The sequence below is a fragment of the Uloborus diversus genome, chromosome 5, assembly GCF_026930045.1.
Source record: "Uloborus diversus isolate 005 chromosome 5, Udiv.v.3.1, whole genome shotgun sequence".
Taxonomy (NCBI): Eukaryota; Metazoa; Arthropoda; class Arachnida; order Araneae; family Uloboridae; genus Uloborus; species Uloborus diversus.
The window spans coordinates 167,888,217-167,914,937 of NC_072735.1; the positions used below are offsets into that span (position 1 = coordinate 167,888,217).

The 26,721-nt window shown below is 36.1% G+C and overlaps 2 protein-coding genes across 2 annotated transcripts in view; one reads left to right on the forward strand and one right to left on the reverse strand.

Moving 5' to 3' along the window:
* The window catches only part of LOC129222307 (lactosylceramide 1,3-N-acetyl-beta-D-glucosaminyltransferase-like), a 33,915-nt gene extending 11,299 nt beyond the window's left edge, over window positions 1–22,616 (reverse strand). Inside the window, exon 1 of the mRNA XM_054856796.1 lies at window positions 22,408–22,616. The gene's annotated coding sequence lies outside the window, so the exon portion shown is untranslated. The remainder of the gene's footprint in view (window positions 1–22,407) is intronic.
* LOC129223267 (sushi, von Willebrand factor type A, EGF and pentraxin domain-containing protein 1-like) overlaps window positions 15,233–26,721 on the forward strand; it is a 162,785-nt gene continuing 151,296 nt past the window's right edge. The window contains exon 1 of the mRNA XM_054857833.1: window positions 15,233–15,535. Coding sequence (XP_054713808.1) covers window positions 15,451–15,535 — 85 coding nt within the window. The 5' untranslated portion in view covers window positions 15,233–15,450. The remainder of the gene's footprint in view (window positions 15,536–26,721) is intronic.

Consider the following 26,721-nt stretch of genomic DNA (forward strand, 5'->3'; position numbering starts at 1 on the left):
TGGTAAGACCCCATTTGGAGTATGCTGTTCAGTTTTGGTCTCCTTATCGTAAGAAAGACATTAAGGGTTCAAAGGCGGGCTACAAGGCTAAAAAATGGACTTTTTCACTTAGACTATGATTCCAGGCTTAAAAGGCTAAAAATGTACAGTCTTGAGCAAAGAAGAGACCGGGGACATGATTCAGTTGTTTAAATTTATTAAAATGAAAGATGTTACGGGGCTGAAGTTTAGCACTGAAAACAGGACAAGGGGTCATTGTTTTAAACTATTTAAATCTCAGGCTAACATGGATATTAGGAAAAATTATTATTTTAGCAGGGTAGTGGAACCTTGGAACAGCTTACCGGGAGAGGTGGTAATGAGCAAGGGAGTAGATAGTTTTAAGAGGGCCATTGATCTTCACTGGGGATTGTAAATCGAATAGGACCAGTCTAGCTGGGCCCAGAGCCTGTTGCTGGTCGTCACTTTTGTATTTGTATTTGAAAAATTTCTATTTTTTTTTTTTTTTTTTGGAAACTTTGAAAGAGTGCCCATTCTCTTGTGAGAGGAGTACCAAATTTTGGCATCACTTTAGTTTGGTCGGCCCTGATTCAGTGGCGTAAATTAGATACTGGTCCCCAGATCAGCGGAACCCTCTCTTGAAGCTCAAAAAGTTTCTCTGATGAAAGTTCGTTTGAAAGATGTTTTTCCTCCTGTTATCAATTTTATGTACGTTTGAATTATGTATGTGTAAAATTAAAATTTAGTTGCGATTGCTTTCATATTATCATATTTTTAAGTATCGAAGTTGCTCATTTTTAATCTGGAGAAATCTCTTGAGGAACTTATTGTTACACCTCTGGATGTATCAAGTTTCTGAAAGGGGCAATCGGCCCCTCTCCGCCTCTTTTCCCAAAGTGATCGCCAGACGGGTCTGTTATTGACTTTTAAGTGTTTTTAAGAACAAAACTATGTTATGGAAAATATTTTGTCCGAATTAAATTCGATTAGAATAAATGGAGATAATATGTAAATAAACAAGCATTTTATATTATTTTAAGATTTTAAGTGAAACGCCAAAAAAAAAAAAAACAATTAAGAAAGCAAGCAAGAAAGAAAAGAAGAGCAAGAAGACTCTAAAAAAAGTACTTTGTGGGGGACGGGAAGAATGCATATTTTAAAAATCAAATTAATAACCCATTTTGAGGTGCTACTATGAGGGGGAAGGGGGGCACGGCCCAGAGCACATTAAGCTCCATTGAAAGTTTTAGGAATTGCTGGATTGGTGAGGAAGTTTTGAGTTGACTAGATGGACGGGTGGGCCATTGCTCTTGCGAGGGCAGGCACTGTGACAAAACATAGTCACACAAAATATATTTCTTAAAATTTTCGGAACCAACTTTTACCCGCATTTTTAGATCATAATTAGGACATCGGGACTTCTCAAGCATCTTAAATTGAGCATTTACACGAGAAATGTTAAACGAGTAGTGCTGCCATCTACCATCAAAACAATAAGTAATAAGTGCACTCGATTCATGTTACCTTGGACGGGCTTCGGATTTTATAGAAAGGACACTTCGAAATTGGTTTTTGAGCAAAATTCATACACAACTATAGTTATATAAAGGGTAAGGGTAAATAAGAAAATGTAACGCAGACAGTAATTAAACAGTTTCATATAAAATTTAATTGTACAGTGTTTTACTATTTTCCTATTTTAGACCTCAAGACCTTCATTTTAGAGAAAATTGCTAATTTTAGAAAATTTGGGTCATGGATAATTGTCTCGCTGCTAATGTCTTATTAATAAGAATAACCTCAAGCACCGGCAGGGGGAGGTTTTGGGGAGAAAACTTCTTCCAGAACTCTAGATTTTAATACATATTGCGAATTCCAATAAGATAGTTTGTAAAAAAAAGGGAGGGGGGGGCTGTTATAACCAAAATAGAAGAGTATTAAAAACTTCTAAGGTGTGAAATTTGTCACCAAAAGTGCTCAACTTTACCCAGGACAGACGAGACGGAATGTCAAGAAACTAGGCTGTGTTCACGAGGCTCACGACTCCTCCACTTTAAGGGGCTCTGCTCACAGGGCCTGCGAGAGGCCATGTCAGCCTAGTCGGAAACTAGGGGCCTGTCCCTCGAAATCGAAGAAGTGTACATTTAGTAAAATTAAGGGTGGAGGGTGTCCGGCATTCAAACTGACAAGGGCACTCTTGACTCTTGGCAGTCCTGTCTGTTCAGAACCTGAATAGAATGGATGTGGATTGTAGAGGGTAAGGTTGTGGAACAAGGGTGAAACTGACACGGAACCAGCCCTGGCTCTCAGCGGCCCTGCTTTTGCTCGTTTCTATAAGCCAAATAAATTGTATGCGTTTGCTAAAAACATAGAAATTTTCCTTTCTCTTTTGATCTAATAGGGCGATGTAATGCACTCTAAGGACGCATATACTTGAAACTGTCTTCAAAACTTGCCAAAATTGAAAGAGAAAGTTTGTTGTTTCGCAAAATCTAAACTAACCAGATCTCTTCTCATACGAAGTAGGTAGGTATGCATGGGATTATTTTATTTATTTTTTAATCATTGAGTAATATTCAGAGTTTCATTCGGTAAATTAATTGCTACTCTTGTCTTTTTTTATTTTTAATTTATTCATTTATTTATTTTTATTATTTATTTATTTATTTATTTTATTTATTTTTAATTTTTAGCGTGTACCGCTATTGTTATCGGTGAGTATATGTTTTTTAATGACTTGTCAATTGTACGGTAATATCCAAGAAACCAGTTCTGTTGCAAGAAATTACTCTTTATGGTAGTTCCTTCATTTCTTTTTCTCTTTGAATTTTCTTACAAGATATTCTTCGTCAGATTTTTTTTAATACGTTGCACAGAATTAGTTTATAGATTTGTGTTATTCCCATTGTATGTCACAAACATGCCGTCCTGTTTCAGAAGTTCAATTTAGCCTTGAGTCATTCCGTGTCAAATCAGCAAAAAAAAAAAAAAAAAAATCTCAACCTAACCATCTCAGATTTTCATGAAAAACTTTCAGAAATCTTAATAAAAAAAAGGAAAACTTTTTCAGTTCGTGTCTTTTTAAAACTATGAAAAAAAATTATTTTAATGCATTGTAATGCCTTGAGGCAATATTTTTAATGCAAAATTATACTCGTTCAAGAACTTGTGCTGTAACTCCCATAGAACTTGAGTTCTAAACTTCTAAATCATTGCCAGGAAGTAAAAAAAATTTTAAACGAATTTCAATTACTAATTACTCAATAATTATGAACGATTGATTTTTTTTTTTTGAAAATTACATTGAAGTTTGCCATCAAAGATTAAAATTTCTGAAAATTTCATGAAAACCTGTGACGTTCAAGTTGAGTGCCATATTGATTTGACATGGAATGACCTAATATTTACATTATGTTTTCAAATAATTGAACAATTTCCATATTCATGATAGAATATTTAAGTACGATATCTATTTCAAACAAAATGGAAGTTTTTTCAATTTCTATTCATAAAGGGAGGGAATTTGTTGGCACTCTCAGCTGCACTGAGATGACATCTGCCTCTAGCGCGGCTGTTCAGTAATCCAGACGGATGAGTTCAAGCAAGAATGAAACTGCTGTCTATGGATGTGATAAGCGGGCTGTCTGTTATATTGCATGAGGAAATGGGTTCAAGCATCTTCTTCTTTAATTATAAGCCAGGGGTGATTCTGTTCCGGTATTTTACCGAATTTCCGGTATTTTCGGACGTATTTCCGGTATTTTTATGTCCGAAAATACCGGAATTATGTTTTTTTTTCTGTGCTTTTAACTCCCTACCTCCGCAATTTTTTTAAATTATATAATACTCATCAAATATACCTGCAAGAGCCTTAAGATGGACACCTATCCCTTAAGATGGACAAATGTCAAGATAATGTGTATAACACCAGCTCAAAAGTAACTTTGCAACCCATTAAAAATTTAATCAAATGTACACACAATATTTTGACTCAGAACTATTTAATACTATGGCAAAGATGCACTTAAGTAAGAGGAACCAAAGATTACCCCCCCCCCCGTTCTCGCTTTGAAACTTTCAGGTATTTTTTGATGAACTCACAATCACCCCTGTTATAAGCACACACAAAAAAAAAAGAAAAATTCCATAGTTATTTGAACTCCCCCTCTTTCCCCATTCACTCTGTGGTCTCGGTTTCATCCATAACTTTAATACCAGGGGGGGGGGGGCGAATAAACATGCAGAATAAGTATTATTGAATAAAAATGTTTTTTCTCTCCCTCCCCCCCCCTTCCTCAAAAAATAGTATTTTGAATCAGTTTTCCGAACTAGAAGCCAAAAAACACGAGCTGATGTGTGCATCACATGACTTCCTTTTATTCCAATTTAATGTCATTTCCCCATTACTGGCCGACCAATTTTAATGTGATTCAATAGTTTGCTCTCTAAATATCACCAACAGTAGCCAAATTGGAAGATTAAAAAAAAAAATCCTCCAAATTTCTCGCCAAGTTGGCGACAATTGGAAACCAAAATGGCGATATATCGCCAAGTGTCTGCCAAATTATAACACCACTTGAGTTTACATCGAAATTAACAATGATTTCCCCCCAAAAAGAGTCCTTTAGAAACACCCGAATGCAACCAAAAAGGGAGGTACACAACTAGACCTCACTAGGAGTGTACGTACCAAATTTCAGCTTTCTAGGACTTACCGTTCTTGAGTTATGTGACATACATACGCACATACGCAGATACATACGTACCTACAGACGTCAAGAGAAAATTCGTTGTAATTAACTCGGGAATCGTCATTACGGGTATTTCGCGTGTCTATACGTTCTTAGGCACTTATCCACGTCTGGTCCAGTCGAAAAAAAAAACTCAATATTCATTCGGGGGTGAGTAAAATGGAAATTAAGATCACTTTTTGAGTGAAAATTTTTTCGCGAATACAATACTTCCTGTTTTGTAAAAGGAAGTAAAAAAGTGATTAAACTATCTATTTTCGTTACTTAACTACTCCACATTATAGTATACATGCAGCAACAGCAAAGAGATTCGTGTAAAAATATACCACAATCTTTAGAAATCACAAATAAGCCAAGCAATCAATCCATCCACTCGGCGAAGCATGTAATTTTTCTTTTTACTAATTTTTGCTCCTCTCCATCTTATCTACTCTTCTCTGCAGCAGGAACATTGACCCGAAAATGGAATTCAATTCGAAGGTCCATGGAATCCAATTCGAAGGTCCATCGAATTCAATCGGCCAATTGTGCACACCGAGCATCGGGACACCCGAAGAAAAGAAAACCTTAAATCCCTTGTTGACATTCGCAGATGCTGGTGAAAACAGGTCAATAAGGCTTTTCTTGCGCCGCTAGTGAACCGTGGCATATCATGACACCCGACCTTTCTATTTCGGGCCTTAACTGTGACCAGCTTGCGTAGAGCCGGCGGTCATTGTGGCATAGGGCGAGGGCCCGTCGCCCCTCACTGCCCTAAAAGAATACCATTTCTTGAAAACAGGTCATTGAGAAGGGCTCCTTCAATTTCGGAAGGTCGGTTATTTTCTTGAAATAAATCTGGCCTTTGATCTCTCTTGGTTTTTGTTGGTCGGTGTCCGGTCTGTTGAGGTGGATTGGGGATTTGAGCCAACTTCCTCAGCAGAGAATGGGAGGAGTGGTGTGAAGATACAAAAGAGAACATGGTGTTCATGCATGATGTCTCGGTGTTGTCCGATGTAATGAAAGCTTTGGATGTTATATTTAGGATCGGTTTTGCTCAGATTGTTTCTTTATTTTGTCTTCGTAGTTGATTCTCAGACTCAACTTGGACAGTTGGGAAAACAATGAAATTCTTCACAATGAAATTCTGAGATTTTCATGGAAAGTTCGGTAACTCGAAGTATTCGTTTAAATAAAATCATGATGGCTGCATCCTGAAAAAAAATTTAGATTTCAGATAGCTTTTTCACAGCGACTGATTACTGAATAGGTCAACAAGGCCGTGACTTTTTAGGGGCTCCAAACGTCTGATATTGTTTTTGCCAATGGCTAAAATTAAAAGGTTTACCTGTAGGGGGCCCCCGAAAAGTTGTATGGCCCAGGGTCTCTCTATATCTTAATCGGGCCCTTCGTCAAATTGAAGTAGTTGCACACTTCTTCGCACACTGCTTTATTTGAACCTAGATGCTGCATCACTAGAGGATGACCATGTCCATGCGTGCGTCCCGTTTTGAACGGGACAGAGGACAGTCCCGCTTACAGATATCATGTCCCTTTGTCCCCACACATACTGAAATGTCCCGTTTTCTAAAGGGACCGAACGAAACCCTGAATGCTTCATCGAAAAGCCGCAGGATGGAGCTGTTAAAGCATTTTCTTACCAATAAATTACACCATGCATAATTGTTTAATATATTTTATGTTTGCCCTCGCGTAATGCATTCTTGGAAAGGATCTTTTCGCTTAGAACTAATTTGTGAACTAGCGAAAAAAACACTGCTACAAATCGCAGTTTGCAGCAAGCAATGCCGATTTGTACGAAATTCAGCCAATAATTTCAATCTTATTTTACACCAGCACAAAATGTGCTCAAGTAAATTTGTGCATTAAAAATAACTTTTCCTCTAAGAGTTCATTTCTGTTTTTTTTTCTATAAACTATTTATATATTTTTAAAAAAAAAAACCACTTTTTTCGTAATGTACACGTGCAGGTGCCTAAAATTCGTAAATGTCCCGTTTTGAGGATAAAAATAAGTGATCACCTTATAGACCACTTGTAATCTATATAAAGTTTCGAGGGAATGCGGAAGAGAGTTTAATGGATTCCGGCTAATACGCTGAATTAATTAATAGACGTTTACTATCAGGGTCAAATTAAGGCATGGGCACATAGGGCACGGGGCCAGGGTACCAACATTTGGGGGCCACCAAATCTGAAGATAAAGTTTTAATTGGACTCATTTCATACTGCACTGTAGCAAGATGCAAATATTAAATCGCTCAAAAATTTAATCACTTTCCCAAATCCCAAATCCACTCCGAGTTCAGTAAAAGTTACAATATAGATAATTTTGAAATATACGGCTTACTGCAACAAGCATAGTCGACAAACAAATAGGGAAATGTTCAAATTAGACTTTTTTTTTCGACCTTTTGTTTCAGAAGATACCAAATAAGCAAACTTGTACAAACGTTTAATAGATGACAAAAATGCAAAAAAAAAAAAAAAAAAAAATGAAAAATGAAAAATTTTCAGTTACCCAGTTGCTCTTTACCTGCCCACGGTCCTTTGTACTTTTTGTAATGTATCTATATTGCAAAAATACATATCGCCAAATTTAGTATGGCTGTGTTAATACGCAAGTACAGTGAAACCTGTGTAAGTTGACCACTTGTGGTGCACTATTTTAGTGGTCAGCTTAAACAAGTGGTCAACTTATAGAGGTTGAATTATATGATATAGATCTAATTCTCTGTGCCAGAAAATCGCGGCCAACTTAGACAGGTGGTCAGCTTAGAAGGGTGGTAAACTTTACAGGTTTCGCTGTATCAAAATATTTTATTGCTGCGCTATATACAGGTGGACAAAATTAAGAGATGGAAGGCGTTTTCACACCTTTCTTGGAAAATAGTCCATATAACCTGAACAGTTGGTTCCCATATGATGGCACTATGGCTCTGGTGTCGCTGAGGTGAGTTTACGTATTCTTGTTTGCGTTTCAAAGCCAGCAGGGGAGGTATAAAAGTCCGCTGCTAGCTGCTCAGCTCATTCCACCCTACAACACAGTAGAGATTTGTATTGTGTTTCTTGAATAGTCTTGTTGTTTTTTGTTGATTTTTAGGTATGAGTGAGTATCATCGTTTAGAAAAAAGGTACACGTTGCAGGTGGGTATGCTTCAGGCAGGATAGTTGCAAGCTGAGGTTGCTAAGGGGATTGGATGTAACTCCAAGTCTTGTGTTGAATTTGTGTGGAGTCAATTTAAAAACAGTGGGACAGTGTCCAGAAGACCAGGACAAGATCGTCCAAGAGCACAACGCCCAATGAAGACCAGTATTTGTTACCTACAGCCAAGCGCCAGAAAACGTCTACAGCGACACAACTGTCTAGTGCCCTCGCTGTTGCCAAATGAACATTAGTTTCAAGGAAGACAATTGCCAAGAGACTCGATGAAAGGGGGTCCTCTCCTATGCCAGGAAGCCTGCCATTTGCATCCCACTCACTCCCTCCCACAAAAGAGAGCGTGTACAATTTCTTCGACAGCACTAACACTGCACACAGATACAATGGGCTAATGTTCTTATCACGGAGGAGTCCAGATTCAGTCTGCAGTTTTATTCTCAGTGAATATTCATATGGAGGGAACCTAGGACCAGATACCATCTCAGTAACATCATGGAAAGGGACCATTATGCCGATGGAGGAGTGATGGTTTGGGCTGGGATCATGAAGATACCCGTACATCACTCCATGTACTTGACACCAGGGGCGGCATTTCAGCATTTCATTTGGGGGGTCGAGTTTCTCAAATATGTATTACCACCGTGCGGTCCCAAACACACATTCGCTAACAGGAAGTGGCCATAAAATCGGTTTAATATGAATAAAAATTAGTGTTTGGAAACAATTAAAATTTTGATTCCCTTTCTAATATGTTATCATGCAAAACATCTCGATACTTAACTTTTTATACCTTTTGGAAAAGTTTTAATGCATGATTTTTGGAATTCAGAAGAGCAGGGAATCGTGTTAGTAATCTATCAGTGTCCAGTGTCGTGCTGTTTTGCCAGTACAGCTAAATAGAACGAGCTGATGTGTGCATCACATGACTTCCTTTTACTCTAATTTTAATGTCATTTTCCCATTATTGGCAATTTTAATGTGATTCAATAGTTTACTTTCTAAATATAACCATCAGTGGCCAAATTGAAACCAGCTTTGAAAAAAAAAAAAAAAAAATCCGCCAAATTTGTCGCCAGCTTGGCGATAAAACTTCGCGACCAAAAGACGGGCGATATATCGCCAAGTGTCCGCCAAATTATAACACCACTTGAGTATACATTGAAATTAACCATGATTTCCCCCCAAACAGGGGCAAAAGACCCCTTGCCCCTGTTGCAACACCGGAATGCAACCAAAAAGGGCGGTGCACAACTAGACCCCACTAGGAGTCTACGTACCAAATTTCAACTTTCTAGGACATACCATTCTTGAGTTATGCGACATACATACGCACATACGCACGTACATACATACGTACATACGGACGTCACGAGAAAAGTCGTTGTAATTAACTCGGGGAATGTCAAAATGGATACTTCGGGTTTTTATACGTTCTTAGGCACTTATCCGCGTGTGAACCGTGTTGAAAAAAAACTCAACATTGATTCGGGGGTGGGCAAAATGGAAATTAAGGTCGAATTTTGAGTGAAATTTTTTTCGCTAATACAATACTTCCTTTTCTGTAAAAGGAAGTAAAAAATGGTGAAAAAGCTCATGCCCTTTAGCATGTATGACTTCGTTTGAATTTTTTGCCCATTGTGCTTCGAAAATAGTTCTCTAACCTCCTGAGACATAAAAAAATCTTTCTCTATTAGCTGAGCTGATTGGAATAGTTAAAAAATATTTGAAGTAACAAAGTTATCTATAAAAACACTTTATATTTTGCTCTTCAAAATCTCCCAGGCAACTTCAAAACTGTGAGGGGCTGAATTTTTCATCATTGAATAATCTAGTCTCGTCGGCGCTCTCAGCTTCAATGAGATGTCATCTGCCTCCAGCTCTGTTATTCACTATTCCAGACTGATGAGTTCATAACAAGGACGAAACTGCAGTCTCTGTATTTGATAACCGGTCTTGTCGGTATATTGCTTGTAATTTTTCTTGCCTCATGCTAAAAATTTACTCATAATTGAAACATTTTATTTTGCGTTTTCAAAATCCAATCCAGATAATATAGAGCCAACCATACAGAAAAATAATTATCATCAAATCTTGAGTTAATTTCACTCGAAACTAAATCTATTATTTCATACAAAATATTGAAAAATCAATGTTTGACTTCACATTATCATGTAAATTGGCTCGGAGGAAGAATTTTTCTGAAAAGATTCACACTTGAATGAAATATACATCTTATGTAAAATCTATTTTCAGTTTCAATTGTAGATTGAACTATGGTAGTATGGTGCACAAATCAATTGTAGATTGAACTGTCGCTAGAATAGTCCGAAAATTAAGGGTAGCGGATTGAAGATGTTTTGATAGAATAAAGCATTTTTCAAAAATTTCCTCAATACAAATTGAATAAAATTTCAAACGAAGTCATACATGCTAAAGGGTATGAGCTTTTTCACCATTGAAAGAAGCATTTTGTAATAATTCTTCCAGTCGTCAAATCACTGCTTTGAAGTTATCGAGAAATGTTTTTATGGTTTTAACTCTTGTGAAGAACATCTTGTGTCACTCCGAGATTGCATAATTATAGAGCCCCATAAAAGGTATTTGTTGATATATTTTTTTTTATTCAATTATTACATGCATTTTTAAGAAGTTTCTATGAAAGTATATAATGCATTGAGCAGCTGAAACATGTTTCTAGCAGAAGAAAGCAATGAACACTCATTAAATAAATATACACTTAAAAAGTGAGCGTAAAAGTGAATTAATATCAAGGAGTTTTCTTGTGAAAACCATGCAACCACACCAGTTTGCATGAGCCTCTCATATTGGACATACCATCATTACACCGGGCACACACGTATGAGATATTTAGCCTATATGAAGAAATGTCTTCTTTAGTTAAAATTAACCATGGTTCTCTTTCAGCTTTCTATCTTCTGAAAAATTCGGAAAATGCTTCATGAAGTTTTAAGTCACCATCCAAATAACGAAAAACATTTTTTCTGGGAATGTGTCGAGTTGCATCAAGTAGTTACTGAGAACCAGCAAGTTTTTTAATGAACATTGATTTCCGACTTACATAAATTGAATTCACCCATTTTCTATCATTCTATTCAAAAAATTTGGGGGTGCAGCCGCCCCCTCTTGACCCCCCTATTTGCCGCCCCTGCTTGACACTGGTTTCGTGAATGCCAAGAGAAACAGGCAGGGATCCTGAAACCCCACGTGCATCTTTTCAGGGGTGATTTTGGCCATGAATTTATTTTTATGGACAACATTGCCCGATCACATTGGTCTGTCTTGGTTGAGGAGTATTTGGAAAGCGAAGATATTCATCGAATGGATTGGCCAGCCAAATCTCTTCACCTTAACCCCATTGAACATGCTTGGGATGCTTTTAGGAGGGCTATTACGATATGCCAACTTCCACCCAGAACCATTTCGGAGTTAAAAACTGCTGTGGTGAAAGAGTGGGAGTGTTTTCTACAAACACTTCTTAACTATCTTATTAACAGAGTACATACTCGTTGTGCATGCTGTCTATCTGTCAGAGTTGACCACAAAGTAAACTAGTGGCGGCTACACACCATACAAGCCTCACTTTCATAGCCATCTTTCATCATGAAATTCAGTCCACATTGGACTGTTGGCAATAACTCTTGCCAATGAATGGCACTTTAATTTTTGCTTTGTACACATTATTGTCATACTATAAGTTAAATCAGTTTCATCATTTTGTACCCAGTATTTCTCGAGATATTCGGGAAAATGCCTTCCATCTCTTAATTTTGTCCACCAGTATAGAATAAGCAGATGGGGGGGGGGGGGCACCAAATAAATTTCGTGCCCAGTGTCTTCAAAAATCATAGTCGAGCTGTGTTATTATAGACTAAGTGTAGGTGAAAAATTGAGTAAGGTCAGAAATTGTCAGTGAATGCAGCGGAAATAAAGACGAATACTTAACTTCATATAAGGTTGCTGGAGTCTAAGTACAGTTAGGCTCTTACTTGTATCATTGATAGTATTCAACCCTTCTATTGAATCAAAAAAAAAAAAAAAAATTAGCAAACCGACTAATGAATGACCTTAAGCAAACAAGCTGTAGATAAAGAAATGAGTAGCTAAAGTTTGCGAGATCAAATTTAAGAGTAATTGATCTAAAAGCAGCTATGTTAGTTAGAAGTGAAAACATTACAACCTCTGCTGCAAACAGTTAACTCAAAAGCATTCTAACGTGAAGCAGAAGTATTTTTAGTTTTACATCAGCTGGGGCAAAAAAAAAAAAAAAAATTCGTTTCGTCAAAATATTTGAGAGGGAAGAACTAGAAGTGTTTAACTGAGTGTTGACCTTAAAAGTCGGCTGCCAGCCAATTCGTTGCAAGCAAGAAGGTTGAAAAAAAAAAAAAGTATTTCTCAGTAAACATATTAGTGTCATGAACCAGAATGAATTTTGATCTGTTTCATAATTTTGTGGGCACACTGTGGAGCAAAAAAAAAAAAACACTTTAAAACGTTTCTGACATAATTCTTGCTGATTATTTTGTAAAATGATCCCCGAATGTCCCCCTCCCCCCATTCAGATTTTGAAAGTTTTACACCCGTTATTTCTATTATTTTTTCACTCCTATGAGCCAAACGTTCGAAAAAAATTTCACGGTGCAAAAAAATAAATAAATAAAATAAAAATAATAATAATAATAACTATTGAAAGCATCGCATTTTGCAATCAGAGTTGCATCACAGATCTTCAGTAAAGGACCTTCCTGTTTTATTCGACTTACATTCACAGATATAATTAAGATAGAAATGAAATTCAGTATCCTTATAATACAGCATTAATGCATGTTTATGTTTCTGAGGGAGGATGCACTGCTGCCATTGTTTATTTTCGCTATGTCAAGAGGTGATAAATGATGCAGCCAGTGCATCCCTAGAAAAATAAATATGTAAGCATTAATGCTACTACGCTACATTGAAAGCCTAATGTACTATGTACCTTCAGGCTATGTTTAGTGATATCAGGTGAAAAGAGGCTGGCACACGACAACAACAACAAGGTGAGAGGTCGGGTGCTTTCCCTGTACCTGTTTTGACATTGAGGCTACAAAGGAGAAAATTGGAGATGTAAGGTGAAATTAAGGGAAGTGTTGGGGTTGGGAGATTAGTGAACTTTTCCTCCTAAAAACACATTTTAAATCTATCTTTAGCATCGCTAAACTAAGTTGAAAAAGAGTTTCCTTTACCAAATATTATCTGAAATTTAAAACTAAAAAAAAAATCTTTTTTTAATGCCATTTTAGGCTTTTGTCCAAGTTGGGTGAAAAGGGTAGTTAAGTGGATTTCCTTCGGAAAATGTTAGAAATTGAATTCCTAAAAAATGCAACTTTTATTTAACTTTGGTGTCATTAGAGAGTTGTGTACGGAGGAGGTGGCGGTCTCCACCGAAAATTTCCCAAAATTAATGGCGTAAAAGAATCACTCTAATTTCCTAAACTGGGATCATGATCAGGAGCGTGCACCCGGAAAAGTTATTTGTGACAGGCCTCAACATTTCTGTGCACGCCCCTGATTATGATCCTCTGTTGGATCAGCGACTAAAAGCTAAACTTAGATTTGCCACCCTGGCGCCCTTGCCCTGGGCCCAGCTTGATTCCTACTAGGCCAGTCATTACATCGTAAGACACTAAAAGGGTTAAAATAGTATTTTTTACATTTTGACATCACGAAATTGGATGTAAAATCTGCTGCTCTAAGCGGTGGCACAGGTCACTTGTTTTTTTTTTTTTTTTTTTTTTTTTTTTGAGCAATCACGATTGCTTATTGCTTTCATTTGACTGTTTTTGATGTCCTATCATTTTTCCCACCGCCACCCTCCACAGCATCACCGTCGACCGGGTCCTCACGATGCTGCACCTCTAGCGAAAACCGTCTCCAGGTTGCGTCAATATCCTACACTTACACGCATACATACACGCACCTACACACATATACATATATACACCAACACACATACACAAACACATACACACACAAACACACAAACACTCATGCCTGCACACAGACACAAACACATATGCCTACACACACATACACATACCCCTACACACACATACACACAACTACCCACACACTCATGCCTGCACACAGACACAAACACACATGCCTACACACAAATACACACATACCCTCCACACACAAACACACACGCTTACATATGCACACACACTCGTGATTGCGAAAAACATAATTTGAATTCAAGATGACAAAATTAAAATAAATTTTTTTTTTTTTAATTTTATTTATTTTTTTATTTATTTATTTTTTTAGACGTGAAAATCTGGACATCGGGAAGTCGAAGGGAAAATGACCGACTCTGACTCCGGGAATTTTAGACTCTTCGACTCCGACTCCTTTACCTCAAAATCAGTCCGATACCACAAGCATATCACGAAGTCGAGAGGGGGACGGGGGCATGATGCAGACTGTGCCATTGAAATTTAAGTTGGGTGCTTTAATCAGTACAAAGTACAGAAGAGTCTCGAAAATCCGAATTTCGAATTTTCGAGGTACTTTAAGTATTTAAAAAATTGTAATGTTCGATTTGAAGCTTGAACATTTATTAAAAAATGCACATGCACTATGCTCAAGATAAGTTTCTTTTTTTTTTTTTTTTTTTTCAAATTTATTTGCAATTTTCTATGAATAAATCTTTTGAAATAGGGAAGAGAATTCTGATCACATTTGTTTAAAAAGAACAATCCATATTTTCCCCAAAGTAATTCTCCCATAGTACAATGCATCCTCTCAAAAATTCAACGAGCAAGTTTCTTTCTACTTGCCATTCATTCCTTTAAAAAAATAAATAGATAAAACTGTTATTATATTATTCAATTATACGCTAGTTAATCTAAAAGTACTTTCGCAAAAACGCAAAATAGAATTGCGGCAATTTTCTAATAAACAGAAAAATGCAATTCTTGTTTAATGGATGTTTTGAAGAAAAAGTGATAAACATGTGCTGCGCTGAAATGCTAAAACGTTTTCTTACATTAATTACTTTGAATTTTTACAAGTTCTTGAAATAGATATGCAACCATGAATGCAAGAACCATCAAAAACAATGCGAATATTTTATTTCTTTCCCATTCTTTTGTGTCTTTGATTCTAATAACAAATTCCAAAGAGTGGAAAGAATAGTAAAATCTCCTATCGCGAAATATCTAAGACAGCGCATGCCCGGAAGATTCTGACGTCACGTCTCCAGGTAACGGCATAAGCAGTGCGCACTGTTCTCTCATTCAACGTTCACTCGCGCGGCTATTTTAATAACTATCGTCTGCCGCTTGCTGGCTTGGCGGGAGGGATAAAAATAAAAAGGAGCCCGCATATCGTGGCTCGGCACGGAAAAGAACAACGCGGTGGTGAAGTTGTCAAAAAAATATTCGATGATGTTCTTCGAGTGATGTTTCGAACGTGGTGGCGAGGAAGAAGTGTTGGGTGTGTTGATCATGATCGTGCTGAGTAATTTCACGATTCTATGACATGGGAAATCATGAAAAACTGTCTGTTATTCGCTGTTTGGATTTTGTTTTCTTGTGACCTATGCTGCCGGCTGGTTCGAGGTAAGAATTTTGTTTTATTTTCATCTTGAGGGAATATTACTTTCAACATTTGAGGAATGTTTTGAAATTTATTTATTTGCATTGCTCAATACGCATGATCTTCAAGCCCGGCATTTCGAGTTTTTCCGAGGGAGTGCGATTAGAAATACCGTAAAGTATATTTTGTCTATGTCCCCCCTGTCTGGAATTTCCTAGCGCCACCACTGGGAGTGGTGAAGGGGGCAGAGCATAGCGCGTATACCCCATAATGCAAATTTTATTGAAAAACAATAAAAACTACGCCCTCTAATAAATAGAAAATTTTTGTAGATCAAGAGGCAATTGACGAAAATATCCCTGCCCCCCCCCCCCAAATGACGAACCTGGTGGTGTTCCAGTAGCAAACCCGTCATTCAAAAAATTCCAATGAAAAATCATCAAAATACATGCAAAAATGCATAATTATACTATGTTTTTTAACCCCCCCCCCCCCCCTTCCAGAGCTCCAAAATGACCGGACTTACTTAATGCATATGTGTCGAAAAATAACAGAAAACCACACCCGTATAAAAATGTAAACACACCGATTTCTCAAAGCCAGGTGAAAGTGGGGGAGGGAAGTAATCAGGCTCGAAATTTCGAATTTTTCCAATGGGGGTCAAAGGGTGTATTCTCACTGAAAACGACACCGAAAAATCAACCAAAATCACTCCCACTTTTTTAAATGCATTAATTTCTCAGAGCCAAGGGGCAATTGCCCCCTTCTGATTCCTCTAAATCTGAATGATTGGCATGGGGGTGATTGCCCCTTTTGACCCCGAATGTATGTGATTATGTATTTGATATTTGTGTTATGATATTTGAACATAACTTGTGCTCTGTGCCATGGAAAATATACAGGATACAATTTGAATGAGATCTCACAGGAACTCAGCTCTTGTTCTTCATTTCGTTAATCATTAAACTTTTACATAAAGATAAAAAATTTTAAGTATGAATAACTTCTGAAGCATACAATGGGCTTGACTTTTTTTTTCGATAGAAATTGAATTCTGATGTACATTAAATTGCATTTAAAATACGTTGTAGGCAGTGAAAGGTTCTGGAGGAGGTCATCTGTCTAGAACTAGAAGAAATAGTAGTGGGGTATGATCATTTCTTTCACAAAAGTGTTTTTATTCCATGGATTCTTTCATTTTTATTTTTTCATTTTTTCATTCAATCTCATTTTTAGGTTGTATTGTAACTTTGATGCAACACGCAGATTTAGCTTCAAACAAGTATTTAAAATGATTTGTGTGTTTTTGATGGTGTAAGATTTTTTTTTTTTTTTTGACTTTTGCCCGTTATAAAGTGAGTAAAAGTATGACGTCGCAGTTTGAATTCAATTTGAAGAATTCTACTTTTTTTTACATTAAAAATGCTTTGATTTTGTGTTTAGTTCATTTTGTTCAGGCAATTTTTTTCTACTGCAATTTTTCAGTAAACGTGGTTGGAAACGTAAACCAGATTATCCAGCTCCTCAGATTATTTTTTTAAGGGGGGGGGGTGGAAACAACGGCATTTATTTAATGCAAAAGAAACAGCGAAACCTGGGTAAAATGCAGTTTATATCTGACTCTGTTTTGATCCTCATCTTCTATTGACGTCACATTCAGCGCATCTCTTTTCTGTTTCCTCAAACTCTTTTAAAATTTTAAATACCTATTTTTTTTTTCCCTTTTCTTTTAACTTGAAATTCAGAGGTCTTCTCATTGTTTTTCCTTTCTGACCAGTCTTTTCTTTTAAAGAGTTTTATCTTCCTTTTGTATTATCATTCTTTTATAAATTTTTCCACTCGCGTGTGCTCTTTTTTGCTGCATTATTTATATTTATTTTATTTAATTTACTTATTTGTTGCTGACGATTATTTTCCCCTAAAAATTAGAACTGTTTGGAACCGAGAAAGTTTAAATGTGTCCTGAGACATTTGTGTACTTCCGTAACTTTCTGCATTATTTGTGCGCATAGTGAAAATCAGGGGTGCTCACGGGAGGGAGAGGGGGGTTATGGCGCAAGTTGCGGTATCAAAATGGGGGGGGGGGGGTTACATTTTTTAAAAATTTATTTATTGATTTGTTTTGAATTTAAGTTATTTTATTTTATTCTGTTCATATTTTATTTCATTTATATATTTAGTTTGTATGTATGTTATTGGTGTAGCACAAAACTTTTCTTAAAAAATAATAATAATTAAAAATAAATAAATAAATAAATAATATTCTTTAAAAATAAATAAAATATAAAAAGAGAGCTAAAAAATAAAACAGGGAAAGATGTTGAGATTTTTTTTTTGGTGGGGGGGGGGGAGGGAGGGATTTCGTGCCATTGAACTGAGGTTAGGCGCTCCTGGTGACAGGGTTGGATTTAAGGGAGGGCAGGCGGGGCTTCTGCCCCGGGGCCTCTACAACAAAGGGGCCCCCACAGTAAATTTTTTACAAAATATCCTAAATTTCACAGGTCAGCAAATTTTATGTTTTTTTCTCCCAGACATTTTTTTTTTTTTTTTGTATTTCTACAAAGAATGCTTGCACAAAAATAATACTATTATCGATAATATTAGTATCGGATAATTTCGAAAATATGATGGTCTTTTCGAACCCTGATTAGGGGCCTCCACTCCTTCGTTGCCCCGGGGCCTCCACACTTTCAAATCCGTCCCTGCCTGGTGAAAATAATTATGGGCCTGTCTACAAATGATGCCGCGCTTTGAGGGGGAATAGGTTCGTGGAATTGTGACAGTTTGTGACAAGTACGAGGTAAGGGGTAACATGAAGTGTGACATCACACATTTTTTAATTAAAATACGCTTAAAAATAAACTAGTGACTTGTGAAACCCCCTTGGGGAAGAGATTTTAAGGCGAAGTGTGACAAAAGAGGATAGGGTCATAAATGTTGACAAAAAGCAGGGCAGCATTTTTGGACTGTCCCTGTGACAGTGGTGCTCAGCCCACGAAGATATTCCTCCATGTCACCTGTTGTTCTTTTAATATTACAAATTGAAAACTCTTCTGAAAACGGTTCAATCCCAGTTAAAATACACCCCCCCCCCCCAAATATATCAAAAGGTAAGATTGCTACTAAAAAACTGCGGTAAGACAATTTCATGCCGGCAAAGCTGGGAGATGGGATGGGGGGGGGGGAGCTAAAAACTTCTAAAATAACCGATTATCTTCTTGAAAATGATTGTTGCAAACGGTAAGCCAAATGGTTAGAAATTGCTTTCTAAAAGACAAATGGAAACCTCGTATCGATAAAATAAGCATATAGCAATGAAAACACAGTTCATGTTTGCAATTTTACTTGTTTTTTCTTGTTTTCCTATGCTATCTAGAGATTCTTGAAAACTATGTATAAACTTTAAGTGTCGTCTAGACCCGCTGCCATCGGGTGAAAAAAAGTTGGTCATCACTTGCGTATGACATTCTGGAATACTGACAGAGACTAAGTTCGTTTTGAAAAAAAAAAAATCTATTTTCAAATAACTAAATTGTAGATTTTAAATTATTATTTTCATCTTTATGATTTCACACCATTATTAGTGTATATGTTCCCATTCTTTATAACAACTTAAAAATAAACCCGATCCCAGAAAAACTGGATAATATAAGTGTTCGATTGAACGCCATTTGATGATGCGAAAAATCTATTGGAGCGACCAGTAAAAGTGAACATCTAGAGCAAGTGAAAAAAGTCGTTTAAAACGCGAGAGGCTCAAATTAGCGAAAAATCTGCTTCCACCTCATTTCAATTTCACCCCGCTCTTGCTTGCCTCCGTTGACGAACTTGAACGCAAACCTATCAGACTTTCTGAAACGTACTATCACGCGATGTTACGAAAAACTTAACCAAATCCAGGCCAAGGTTCTAGTTTAAACGAGTTGCATTTTGTTCCTCCATGTCTAACTTTTACCCTGATGGTAAAAGAAAGAAGTATTATTATTTTGTCGTCGTTAATGTTTTAGATGAGACTGCTGATGTAAATCTTTAATGACCTTTTGGTCAAACAACTTTTAGTAAGAACGAAGTGCATTTTGAACTTGTTTTAAAAACCCTGGAGTAAGATAGACATCGATTATAAATTTCGTCAGTAGTTCTATTTTTTTCTTTTTAACTGAGGGGTCGTCCGCAAATGATGTCGCGCTTTGGGGGAGCGTGGAAATGTGACAGTTTGTGAAAAGTGGAGGGGTGAAAAATGTGTGACATCGCTCATTTTTTAATGAAAATTTGTTATGAAAAATAGCTTGGCATGTGACAAGGGGAAGGGTGAAGTGTGACATTTTTTAACTAAGTGGAGGGAGGGGGTCCAAAATGTTTTTAAAAAGTGTGACATCATTTACGACAGTCTCTAAGTTTTGTATTCTCCCACCCTGGGGTACCATGATGAAGACTGCACCATTGAAATTTTTAGGGGGGAGGAAAAGAGGATAATTTGTCATGTTTTGATTTTTTTTCCGGGAGGGGGGGAGGTACTCCGTTGCCTTTGAAGGGAGGTGTGCCTTTAGGGGAGGAGGGGGTTAATGAGTACACCTGCTCCCACTCTCTTTATCCCTATTCGAAATGAATAAATATAGCATAAAATATCATAATGTAAACTGCAAGGCATAACCTCTCAACAAAAACACGGGGGGGGGGGGGTAGAAATTTCTTAACCAGTGTCACGTCGGTTGATTGAAAAATAATTATTCGCTGAAGAAAGAACTCTAAACGGATGGGGGGGGGATTCGACTATTATAACACAATAAACCGTTACCCCGAGTAACACTTGCATAGACTTCATCTTTCTAACGTAAATGATAACTGTGCGAAGGGCCCAAATTTGCAGGGTTGGCAAAAAACCGTATTTTTTAAAGCCCATGGACCCAGGGTTTTTTGGGTTTTCTTAAATAAAACCCGAAAAACCCAACTAAAGCTGTTTTTTTTTTTTTTAAGAACTGTGGTTTTTTTTTTTAACCTTTTTAGGGAAAATGTGGGGTACTTGTAGCATATTGTAGCGTAAGCATACACTGTAAAAAAAATCCGGAAACGTTTCTGAGTATATCGTGCAGCTGTGGTTCATAAAAGTTTCAGAAACGTTTCTGAGTATTTCGGAATCCTCTTTCTGTAATGTCCAGAAACGTGTCTGAGTATTTTGGAATCCTCTTTCTATAATTTTCAGAAACGTTTCTGAGTATTTCGGAATCCTCTTTCTGTAATTTCCAGAAAAGTTTCTGAGTATTCTGTGCAGCTGTGGTTCATGAAAGTTTCGAAAACATTTCCGAGTATTTCGGAATTCTCCAAACAATTTTCAAAAACGTTTCCGAGAATTTCGGAATCCTTTTTCCGTGATTTTTTCTAAAATATAATTCTTTATTATAGTATTGCATACCATATCAGTTTCAATTCTTTCATATATCTAAGAGCAATAATACAAGCAATTTTAGAATCATTCGTGGATTTTTTTTTTTTTTTTTTTTTGAATTTCTAATGACAAATAGCATGGTTAACAGCATAACATATGCACAGTTATAAATTTTTGAAAAATTGTGAAATAATCTAGTAGTTTCATTCCTAATCACAAAATCGTCGGGGAATTGGAGTGGGGGGTACCTTCTGAAAAGTGGGGATTGTTTGTTAAACAATCTTAAACTTCAGTTTTTCTCTCAATATTTTCAAGACAAAACTATCAACATATTGTATTTTTAATGCAGAACTTAAAAACATATCTTGTATCAAACTTGATAGCTTTTATCTACGGATAAAATTTGACAGGACTTACCTACCCTTCGCGTTCCGGAATTCGTTCACCTCAAGTCAATTTCTCTGACGAACAAAGTGTACCGAAAAGTACCAACAGAGAAATTGATGAATTTAAATATGACACCAAGTCCCCTGCTGGAACCATTCGGGTTGATTCTTCTGTTCTTGCCCTTTTCCAGCTCATCACAAATATAAATACTTATTCAAAATAGGTTACTGATTTTTTTTTTTACAGTGTGCGCAAAATGCATTATATATTTTATTTATTGAAACATTGAACTCTATTACATGATTATTCCATTTCATATATACGAGAATCCCCCCCCCACCATAAGAGTGATGGTGCACCCATAAAATGCTATGAAGCGCCCACCCCCCCTTGAAAAAGCAACATCATATACATTATAAATCAAAGTATCATATACATTATAAATCAAAGTATCATATAAATTATAAGTCAAATACTTTAATATGGTGTAAAAATACAAAATTATTTTATTAAGTCTTTTTTTTTTTTTTTTTTTTTGCTTTTGGTAAAATTGAGGCTCGTAAAACGAAAAAAATGAAGACACTTTTAAATACATATATGTATCTATTTGTTAAAGAAATTAATACACATTTAACTAATCTAAAGCGTTTCGCTAATGCAAATATTTAAAGAGATATCGTCATTTAGATAATACTGAAGCACTATGTTCCTAATTACAAGAGATAAATTTTTTTTTTACTTCATACAATCTAGCTACACTGTTTACAAGAGAATGAAAACATGCAACCTTAAAGACGAACTATCAAACCTGACAATTTGCATATTATAACATTTAATTCATAATGCTTGATACATAAATGTTCAGCCAAATATTAACTGAGATTGACACATAAAAACAAAGTACACAATAACACTTATTTAAAGTTTTTTATAATCTTCAATTCATAAATTTTACAGAATAAAACTAGACACACTTGCACTTTAAATATGTGTTCTATGTAATGTAAAATATTTTCAAATTGCAATAGTTCACAAGGAAAAAATGATACTGAAGAAAATAGTTTTTTTAACGAGATTTATATGAACTAAATCTCTTTAAAGTAATAGAGTTGCAAAGCGACTTACCTATTCGTCGGTGGTGGTCTTTTGCAGGCTTTGGTCACCAAAAAGGTGATTTTTATGACAGAATAAAATTCTGCCAACAAAAATTACCCATTTGGTAGAAAGAAGAAAAGTATCCAAGAAAAAAGTAAATTACCTACACAAGTTATGCGACGCAATGAATTTACATGGCGTCCTCTCGGCAGTTATTTGGTTTTTAATTTCAGTTTGTATTCCTTCCGCGAGCATGCGTCGAGAATTTGCACTTCGTACTTAAAAATAAGTGACATAGCTTCAATTTCAATCTCATGACGATACATAAGCAAGAAAATATAAGACTTTAAAATTATCTTCAGTGAATTCATGCGAGGAACAAAACTTCTACTAATCCCCTTGATGAGTGTTACTTCGCATACATGAGTCACAGCACTTGTTTTCATTGCGTGCTTTCGAAAGTTTCAGTTCAGGATTTGCTGCTGGACTATAAAATTGCCGCGTGAACTGCGCATGCGTCGACTCTTACTTTCTTGCTAAACGGGAAAGGTTTTTGATTATAGCAGAAAACTGCGGAGGGCGTACGAATCTGTGTATTACGGAAAACTTTTTTGTATATTCAGAGAGTTTTCCGAGATTTTTTACAGTGTATGGACAAAGCGCAAAAAATGTCTTGGGGTGAAAAAAGCTGGAAAACTAGTTAAATTTCAGCGTTTTCTGAAGAAAAGTATAAAAGAAGTCGAAACCCATGATTACCAACAGTTAAGGCAAAGTTACTTCTCGAGTGATAAAACCTATTGTTCGTTTTTAATTACGGCATTTTTTGAGCAATCACGATTGCTTATTGTTCTCACTTGACAGTTCTTGATGTTCCGGTTCCTTTTTCAGCTTGGACCAGGGTGCCTCTGCAGCACCACCGCCCGCCGTCATCCAATCGCGGCTGTCCCCCGTCCCTGAGCTATCCGCTTCTCCTGGTCGGAGGCGTCCATGTCCTACACGCACGCACGCTCACACACATACAAACACAGGACTTCACACACTCCTACACACACATACACACACTCATGCCTGCACACAAACACAAACACACATGCCTACATGTACACACACACGAACGCCTACACGCACACGCGCGTACACAACACTCACTCACACACATGCATGCATGCATACATACACTTACACACACATGCACCCACACACATGCGCCTACACAAACACACACGCGCATACACGCGCTCGTGATTGCGAAAAACATAATTTGAATTCAAGATGCCAAAAATTCAAATTAATGTTTTTTTTTTTTTTTTTTTTTTTTTTTTTTGAGCAATCACTATTGCTTATTGTTCTCACTTGACCGTCCTTGGCGTTGTGGTTCCTTTTTCAGTTTGGACTAGGGGCCTCTGCAGCCACCGGCGTGGCTCCTCTGGTCCTGAGCAATGTCCCCCGGAATTCACTTCTGCTGGGCGGTGGCGTCCATGTCCTACACATGCATGCTCGTACACATACACAATCACACACATGCGCGTGCTTTTACACACATACACACGCCTAAGTGCACACACATAAGCCCACATAACACACACACTCAATTATACACACATAACGACCCAGGAGGAGAGTTATGCTTGGGGGGGGGGAGCCGTTTCTAGAAACAATAACTCCAATGAGTAGCGTCTTGTCGCAACTCGTGATTGCGAAAAACATAATTTTAATTCAAAGTTTCAGAATTCAAATTAGAATTGACTGAGCGAAGTAGGGGTCACAGGTCTTTTTTTTCCCCCGTATTATTTCTGTAGGTTACAAAAATTTATTACTTTTTATTTAACAAAATCGTTGCCTACGGATAATACATTTTCTTTTCCCCTGCTTCATTCCTCAAATGTGTGGAGGTTTGCATGTAATTTGTTTATACTTCGAAAAATAAAAATTTCTGTATTTCTTAATGGGAATTTTTCAACGATTTTTAATAGATTACAAAACAATTACTGTAAAAGCTCCTATTTTTGTGAGGAGTAACTTTCGTGAAAAGGAAGATATCGATGATTTCACGAGTTGAAATTTCGCGTATTTTATATGAATAGAACAAGAAGTCGGAAGAAAATATTTCCCGAGCCGTAAATTTCGCGATTCGGACGGGCTCGCGAAAATTATAGCCTAGCAAAAATAAGTGCTTTTGGGGCATTCCAAGGTATTTGTGACATAGGGGTGTCCGTAACAAAACTTGTTAAAAGGTTAAAATTTTTATATACATTAAAAAAGCACATTCCAAAGGACACGCATGTCATATTTTTTTTCTTCATTTACTTCATACTATTCATGTAATCGCAATCAAAATATCAAAAATACAACTTTTAACGTTACGGACTCTACATTGAATTTTTCTTCAATAGTGACTTGAACCAAATTTCAAGCCAAAACTGGTGCTTGGGACAAATAAAGTAAAGGATTATCTCTAATACATATAATAATTTTAATCAAAAAGTGGATTCGTTAAAAAATTCTAAGTTGTGAAAATGGTGATTGTAGAGTCCGTAGCAATAATTAGAAGAAAAGTTTTGTTAAAATTTTTATTTATGCATTTTATATCACTAAATTGAATGTTTTCTAACTTCACCTATGGTGTTACAATATTCTAAAATAAATTTTATTTAAATTCGGTATTTTTAATTAATTTTCTAAATTTGGTTACGGACTCTACAAAACGTTACGGACTCTACATTTGGCAACCGTTTCAACACAGTTCTTTCTTTACCAAAATGTTTGAACAGCCTGCACAAGGAAAAAAAAGTAGCCCTTTAAAGGAAATTACAACTTATACTTAAAAAAAAACTTTGACTTTCAGAAGAATTTTGACTGAACAAGTAAGTGTCAGGGCATATTGGTCTGGCTCTCTACTTTTCTTCTTCTTTTTTTATCTCATCATAAATTTCAATTCGTAGTTTTATTTTCTACCATGAGTTTAATATTTCTCACCACCCCAGAAAATTTTCAATTCATTACCTTTTTCCCCCATTAATACTTTAAGAGAACTTTGTGAAGTGAACCAACCTGCCACAGTCCTGGAGTCCCCACATTACAAAACCAACTTCTATTACAATTTTAATGTTAAATATTATCCAACATTTGTACCAAACAAATGTTTTATGATCAGAATCAAAAACCAAAGTTTAAAGATCAATATAATTAAAATTGACCAACATCTACTGTTACACTTTTTTTAACAATCAGCACAATTTGTGTTTTTAGCAACTTTACTATTGCTAATACTGGAGTATTGCTTTTTTAATTGTTCTAAAAGTTTTTGTGTGTTTTCTAAAAGTGAAGCAACATACCCCAGGTACTTGGTCTAAAAAAAGTTGTCCTGATTTTTTCCCTACAACAAAAAATAAACTGCTAATACTTAAGAACTAAAAAAACTTATTTTAAGAGAGGAATTCAATTTATTGCTTCATTCTTCATGAAAACCATTTAAAAAATAAAGTTGCTTAGTTATAAGAGTTAATCAATTAAAAGTAGCACTGCCAAAATAACAGTTTCTGAAATTTGTTCAAAATAACTGTACAATATGATTTCATTATAGGAATTGTAGAACTATAGGCGCTATTTTTTGTTGGTCATAAAATAAAAAAAAAAAGGTATTAAAATTATCAAGGCCGGTCTAACGAGTCCCAATTTACCCTATTATCTTATGGGATGTTGACTGATCTGGTGATCCCGAATTTCAGTATATTTCCAGTGTGACATTTGAAAAATTTCCAGTATAAAATACGAGTATATATTGTACAAAAAAAAAGAAAGAAAAAAATCACTTTCACGTTCAAATAAAGGAACAAAGTAAGGCATGTCAGATGCCATTTAGTACATTAATATTAAGGCCATTAAACAAAAATATAAGATCTTTCGTGCCACACATGACTGAGACTTGTCATTTAATTAATTAAACGCAATTATTTAAACCGGAAATGAACAAAATTTTGTTGCTTAAAAATATATGTGATTAATGAAGCAAAAAATGTTGCCTTTTTAAATTGAATTAACAGAAAATTTAACTTACCTTTAAAAATGCAATTTAAAAAGTATTGGCTTAAAAACATCTTCTTCCTAACATGTCCCCCCCCCCCAAAAAAAAAGTTATCCAGAAATTTCAACTTACCGAAGATGGTCCGGTATTGATCACTTCAGATAACCAAAGTTCTACTATAAAAGTTGAATTGTAAGTGAAATTTGCATTAAAACCTATCTTTTCTAATATCAAATTCAAGACTGAAGAAATCAACATATCACTTGGTCTGTTCCAACAAGAGGCCACCTTCAATCTGGTACCCCCCCACCCCTTGGGTG